Genomic DNA, 7,500 nt, shown 5'->3' on the forward strand with positions numbered 1-7,500 from the left:
AAAAGCTTCCACTTTGCAATAGCTTATTTCTAGTACATCCTTTTTTTCTGCATGCATTTCTGGTGATGGTTTTGCCCTTCCTCCTTTGATCCTTTTTCCAAGAAAGTGCATATCCCCAGAAATTATACAGAACACACATGTATTCAACTGTATTTTACCTAGAAGTAACAGCAGGTTTATCTTGCCGACCTCACCGTCTCCACCAATTTTTTCCGATTGATGTTGCAAGCACCAATGAACAAGCACTTCATGGCAAAAGCTTGCCCAATCACAAACTGTGTTGTATAACAAATTAAACTCATCTTTAGCTCTTGAATAAGAGAAACATTCTTGCAAATAAAAATTAACAAATCTCAAATTGGTATCCAAATCTACTTTAGCGTGATCAAACCAGGTGGTCTTCAATAAAGTTCTTATGTATCGACATTGCACTGTTCTCGACTTTGCACTGTTCTTTTGTTAACTTTTTCTGCTTTGTTACACCGAAAGCTCTTTTTCTTTATGTCTAAACGGAAGTCACCGTTACACTTTTCACACTTAAAAATTTTCAAAATTAGATTATGCTCTTGGCACAGTGTAATAAGTCCTTCCATATTATCACTGTATTTGTGAACAAAATCCCCAAAACTGCAATTGCACAAGTGACAGACGCTCCATTCCATGTTTTCCAGCTGGGGAAGAAAAAATGACCTGGGTCATGAACACTTAAAAGCTGGGTTGGACACTCATTAAGAGCCGGTCATTAAAAGTGGTAATCTAGGGAAGTTTGATGGTTATGAAAAAACGAAATGTTGTGTAGTTAATAATGTAATGTAAATGATTGTTTATGGGTGAACTGCATATATGATAATATAATATAAAGTGAATAGTACAATACAAAATGAAAAAAGTACTATCAGATAATTTGTAAGAGGTATGAACTACTGGTAGTAGCTATCATGACGTTAATGATAATAACATCACTTGTTATTATGCACAGTTTGAGGGAAGTTGCTTTGAAAGCTGGGCATGGACTTATACTTGTGAGCAATTTTTCAGCTTAGATGCATTTCGCTTGCAGGGACATTGCTGCAGTGAGCATGAGTAGACTTTGTTTAGGCGTGGTATTTATCACGAACTTTTTTTTTATTTATGATGTTATTCTTTGCCTGTGCAGATCATATTATATATCAGTGAGTTTATCTTTTACATATCTTTATGACAGTGCCCTTAGAGTTTCCCTATCTTAGCGCAGTTATTATACTAAGAATAACCAAAAGATGTCATATTTGTCGTCAGTCATCTCACTGTCTTTACTTGAATAAAATGCGCCAATTTTGCAGCTACAGGAGCACTGATATAATTTTTTTGTGTGGTTGGCATTCCACAGCTGGCCATTGTATTCATATTTGCACGGCAAAGATCTTTGCTGCACAGTACAAACTTTCCAATCTGGGTGACCTACGCTGATTGCTACAAGCACTGATATCACCTGTGTCACAAACTAATAGCATGAGTGATCAGTCTTCCTTGATATGGTCTTTAGTATAACAGCAAAAATACTGGAAAAAGAGAGCATAAACAATCTACTCTCAAAAATCACCATGCTTCATTAGTGGCTTAGATGGCCTAGTTTAGAATTAGTACCTCACAAAGCTTTTACTTGTTTCTTGTCATAGTTTTAAATCCATTGTGAAAATATGAGCTTCAATATTTAGCATACGCTTTCCATAATGTCATCATTTTTATTTTGCACACCTTCATTTACTATATGACCACTATATTATTTCATAATATATAACTTATTTATCAATGTTTATTATTGACCATACGATCTGCACTTGCTTTCAATCATAAATGTTAGTTTTGCTACTACATTTTGAACTAACACATAATATGTTTAAGGTAAATTGAGAGGATAGCTATTGCTCGAGATCCTACTGTGATCCAGCACTTCTGCTGTATAAACTCACCACATTCCTGCTGTATAAACTCAAGCCATGAAAGTTTGTCATATATATACAAACCTCACGTCAACCTGTCAACACTTATCTGTGCCTACTGCATGCATCTTTGTCTTAATGATAGTTACCTATAGGTGCTGATGTTACTGTACAACTGACATTTAAACAAACGTATGACTGCCTGGTAGTGGAATAATGTGTAACATGATTTACCTCTAACTGAAATTTGGTATAAGTATACCGAAGGCATATATCAATCCCGAAATGGTGTTCTATATAACTTTGTTGTGTTCTTTCTTTCTTCTTCTTCTTTCTTGTTATAGGGTTAAGACTATGTTGTCTATATCCCCTGGATCCTCTTCTTTTGTTCTTGAAGTTCCTTATATTATGCTGATTAACTTGGTTCTTTGTAGGAAGATCTTAGTGTGTCTCAGTATGTAATACTTGAGTGGTAATGGATGATCTGCCCCTGTTAACAGAAGGTTCTTTCTTTCGTCTTTTACATGCCTGTTATGTTTGTTGACGTGTTGGAAAGTGTTTACTTTTCGGGGGCATTCCTGTAAGCAGCCGAGCCCCGTTCGCAGACGACGTCTAACACTACGAGCATCATCACGAACTGCAGTGTGTGTGTGTGTTTTACATAGTAAAAAAAAACAATGCACAAACTAGATTTATTGAAAATAATAAAACAGATCTCTAGATAGGAAAGGGAGAGGAGGCTGTATGTATGTATATATCCTATTCGTACCCAATATAGTAAATTTGTGACAGATTTGGTACTTTCTCCATGAGGGTTGCCTCACGAGGATACATGATAGTGTCCCTTTATTTATTGCATCGGTTTCTGTGATTACTGACGCATCGAAAATGACCATTTGGAGCTGCATTCAAACCTTCTGAGACAGTCATGTAAGCCAGGAGATAAGCAGGCACTTAGGATCCTCAGATCCTAAGTGAAATTGAATTAAGTGGGTAAGTGAAATTGAATTCTTGCTTTTCAAACCAATGTTATTAATATACAGAAAATATAGCACCATTGAATAATGCCAAGAGATGTTGTTAACCATTAGTTATTTATGTAATTAATGATTTTAATCGGAGAAAAATAATAAAGTAGCTTGGGTCTTTGTTAGCGCATCGGTAGTTTCGCAATGTAATAGTTCTGCATAGTTGTCTATATACATCAATATTATTCCTGCAGAAACATTTAAGATGCCAGGATGCATGGCGCCTGTTAAAGAATTTGGCAAACAGTTTTTACCTGTAACATGTAGTTTAAGCAGGGCCGATTTAAGCCGATTTGACCGATTTGATGAAATTAGGCCCCGTACCTGAAGGGGACCCGCGCCAGCCGAGCCCTTTTTTTATGTAAGTAAAACAATAAAACTTTTCGTATTGCCTTTCAAAAATTCATTATACCAAGCATTTAATGTTTATTCGTTTTTTTTCTGTGTGTTTTTTATATGAAATATAAACATCCATCAATTTTACTATGTAGAATAGGGGGCCCTACCATCAGTTTTCTAATTGGGCCCCGCAATTCCTAGCACCGGCCCTGGCATAAGATATTACTCCTATGAAAAAAAAAAAAGTGTTTTAACAGTGACCTTATGTGAAAGCAAGCTGATGTGTGGGTCATTTATGGCACACTGGGAATACCACACAGGATTTGCTCTCTATGTATTTTACATTGCACCAACATCATGTTATGCAATAAGGATTCTATATTGTAATTTTTACATAATGTGTTTGTTACTGCAGAATGTATATCAGAGAGGTTTAGTCATTTTGCTCTTATTAATTTACTTAATTCTTTCAAATATGTCATTATCATGATTTATAGATGATTGGCAAATATTTTGCACAAACCTGACTCCTCATTTTTTTTTTTTTTTTTTTAGATTCTGATATCCTGTTGCTATTAGAGGATTCTGATGCAGAAGTTTGCACTTGCTTCAAGAATTTACCATCCGAAACAATGAAAACAGTGACTCAGAGGAGGAGGAGGAAGAAATGTTGCGTGCAGAACCTTTATCTTCAACTGAAGGTCAAGAGGAATCCCTAACTAACACAAATTCATTATCAACAGTATCTAACTCAACAGTAAGAAGGCCCTTAGCAAGCAGAGTTCTTGGGTTCCACAGTCATAGAAATTGCAGGCAAGTATTCCAGTATTCACCAGATGTATGTATATCTGAAAATATATTAGAGTCACTGCAGACACAAAATAATTATTTTGCTAATACTAGAAATCCACTTCAAGTAAATGAAGATATCATGAAAGAAATTCATTGGTATAAATTTTATCATGTGTGTACTGAAATTCCCCATGCAAAACATGTGCTGGAAAGAAAGAACAAGGATTTCCATTATTGAAGATGCAATGGCCAGAAATCTTTTTCAGGTTATGAGGGCCCACCTTAAGCTTGTTGATGACATTACAGTGACTCCTGCCAAAAAGAAAGAAAGTAAACTCTGGAAACTTGAGCCTTTATTACTCAGCATCAGGCAGAGGTGTATGGAATTGGGGAGAACACTGTCCGTTGCTGTGGATGAGATGATCCTCCCTTTAAAGGTCGTACTGACTTGAAACAGTTTTGTCCAAGGAAGCCAAATCCACAGACTCAAAGCCTTCACTTTGCTTGCTTCACCTGATAGAACTCAAAATCAAGGATAAGGCCACAGCATTTTTTTCTTGAATATCGGGCCCGCCGACATTTATTTCCAAGAAAATGAAAAAAGGGAAAATCCCTAATCTTTTTTATTCTAATTCCGCGCCGATATTGTGACGTCCGCGAAAGAAATAGCAAAACATAAATACAAATGAATTTGTCCATGATTGATTGTGTATGGTATCGTTTCTCCCGTCCTCAAAACAAAAATAAAATATATTTATCGGAAATACCTTACTCTCACGTTTGATTTTGATTTCCAAAATAAAAAATCTGGTTGAAAGGATTTTTTTTTTCATTCAACCCCTCGAAGACTTGTAGTAGGACAGAATTGTGCTTCCAGAAGGAACTTGAGGGTTGGTGAGGCTGGAGTTCTAAGATTTGTGAACTCCAAGGAACCTCATTCTGCCTCGACATATTCTTCACCACACCTCGCCTCCTTGAAATTATGAGTTTGGAATGGGTGGTACTGGCACAGTTAAAAAACCCTGGTGCCTAAGCCTTGGAAGCACAAAACCGAAAAACAACTAAAGAGCCTCGGCAGAGGTACTTCAGACTGCCTTATACGGGATGACAGAGGATTCTCGGTGACTGTGTGGCATGATAAGAAAGCAATATCTTTTGCTTCCAATCAGCATGGCATAGAACCAACATCGCAATGCCAGAGATGGTGCAAGAAGACAAAAACGTTTCTGAACATCTAGCGCCCAAGGGTCATTGAACATGTGTCGCTATGTTGTACAAATAAAGGCAAAATGAGCTTCATCATAATAATGATAATGAGAATAATAATGACAATAATAACAATAACTGACCAAGATTACAAACCAAAACCAGTCCTTCAACCTCCATCTTCTATCCCAAAAGAACCTCATCTGCTCCTTGGCACTCCTTTCTTCAGTACATCTGCCACTGGGTTAGTCCTGTGGGAGCCATGTACCACACTTGAGATTTAAGTCGTGTTGTGAGTGTGTGTGTGTGTGTGTGTGGGGGGGGGGGTTATACGTGTGTGGTAAAACGTAGAGGAGGAAGGTATGCATATTACTTTCATGAGTGAAGGAGAGGCATGTATAAATCTTTTACGCGTGAGGGAGAGGCATATAGGGACGGTCATCGTGACGTCACCAGAACTGTCACGTGTTCAATCGGAGGCAGTGGTGAGTAAAACCAACAAAAACCCACGAGCTTCGTTATTAAGTATTGGTCTGTCGCGAACATCGTCCTTTTTTCTCGATTTGTATAAGATCCGCATCTATTTCACCCTTTTCTTAGAAACTTTGACATGGTAAACAGTTGCATTAGTATTGGATGTGCAAATGGACAGCAAAAAGGTTCAACTTTCAATTGTATTTTTCTGAAAGATCCCTAGAGAAGGAGGCTTTGGCTATCAATCGCAAGAACTTTGATCCTGAACCTGTTAGTGATATAAGAGCTTTTCTATAAAGATATTCTTCCGATATTCTAAAATGTAAACGGTCATGTTATATCGTCATAACTCTATCTAGGGAATGTATTTCCCCGTGGTTAGGCCTAGACCTAGGCGGTGGTAGATGTTGTGGGTGACTGGTTAATATTGAGTATCTTCTATCACTTTAGGTTTCAGTTAATTTGATTTTAAAACTTTCCCTGAACAAAGATCATAAGACATAAAGGAACTAAATGAAGATAGTAAACCTAATGACTGCTACACTGCCCTCTCAACAACTTCAGGAAATTTGCTTAAATCGTTTCAAGGTATCATGATGATTATTGCGTGGGAATGTAAATTTAACCTGTTAGAAAAGTCTGGCTATAACGTCCAAAAAATATTGATAAAAACCCTATTTTGAGCAACTTTTCGAAAAACCAAGCCTAAAAGGCAAAGAGCGAGCAAGAAAAAATTTCACTAGTTAAGGAGAATTTAATCCTACGACTTCGAACCAGTCTTATTATAAGCAGTATTGAGTACTTACTTGTACCCTTCCAGAGATTTGTAGGCCTTTAATTCTTTTTATGCGTAAACACCAGGTGTTTGTGTAAAGGCTGGTCAACCAAACAATTAGTATGGCCCAGCAAATACAAATAGCTGTATTCTGATTTTTTCTTGTGTTGAATACCAAATTCCATTATCCTGTTTTGTTTTAACACTTAAGAAAAATGCTAGAAAGCTTCGAGTGATTTGTAGGCTTTCAACTCATCTTCTGTGTAACTACCCGGCGTGTGTAATAGGTAGAGATAAATATCATTAAAACTAACATCGGACTAACCACTGGAGCTTTCAGACCAGCCATCAGAGAGAAAGGATCTGGTAAGCTTTCTGTACCTTTAGAACTTTAGTTTTTCATCATGACGTATTTTAGCAACTAAATCGAGAGATTTGTAGTAGGTTGACATCGTTCTCATAGCTGATTCAGCGGTCATTGTTGATCATTTGCCCACCAGTGTTGTGCGTGTGCGCGAAAAAGCCTTTTGTTTTTGTTTTGTTGACCGTCCCTTTCATGAATACGGGAGAGGCATGTGCTTCCATTTGGGAGTGAGGGAGAGATTTGTGCTTGCTTTTCGAGTGAGAGAGACATGTTCCATCTTTTATGAGTGAAAGAGGGATATGTGTCTCCTTTTACGAGTGAGGGAGAGACATGTGCTTATTTGCATGATTAAGTTAGTGAGGGAGACGCACTTATTTTCATGAGTGAGGGAGAGATGTGCTTCCTTTCATGAGTGAAGGAAAGGCAAATGCTTCCTTTTATGAGTCAGGGAGAGACATGTTATTCTTTTCCTCTGTGAAGGAGAGCCATATGCTTCCTTTCATGAGTGAGGGAGACATGTTCTTTTCATGAGTGAGGGAGACCTGTGCTTCCTTTCATGAGTGAGGGAGACATGTTCTTTTCATGAGTGAGGGAGACCTG

The 7,500-nt window shown here is 37.5% G+C and overlaps 2 protein-coding genes across 2 annotated transcripts in view; one reads left to right on the forward strand and one right to left on the reverse strand.

Moving 5' to 3' along the window:
- LOC113816841 (E3 ubiquitin-protein ligase TM129) overlaps nt 1-2,019 on the reverse strand; it is a gene marked incomplete in the record, with an annotated part of 31,898 nt that extends 29,879 nt beyond the window's left edge. Inside the window, 1 exon segment of the mRNA XM_070144081.1 lies at nt 1,953-2,019. Within this exon segment, the coding sequence (XP_070000182.1) occupies nt 1,953-1,994 (42 nt within the window).
- LOC113816842 (uncharacterized) overlaps nt 1-4,893 on the forward strand; it is a 33,817-nt gene extending 28,924 nt beyond the window's left edge. The window contains exon 3 of the mRNA XM_070144092.1: nt 3,845-4,893. Within this exon, the coding sequence (XP_070000193.1) occupies nt 3,845-4,008 (164 nt within the window). The 3' untranslated portion in view covers nt 4,009-4,893. The remainder of the gene's footprint in view (nt 1-3,844) is intronic.
- The last annotated feature ends 2,607 nt before the right edge of the window (nt 4,894-7,500 follow it).

Source organism: Penaeus vannamei, chromosome 3 (genome assembly GCF_042767895.1).
Source record: "Penaeus vannamei isolate JL-2024 chromosome 3, ASM4276789v1, whole genome shotgun sequence".
In the NCBI taxonomy this organism is placed as follows: domain Eukaryota; kingdom Metazoa; phylum Arthropoda; class Malacostraca; order Decapoda; family Penaeidae; genus Penaeus; species Penaeus vannamei.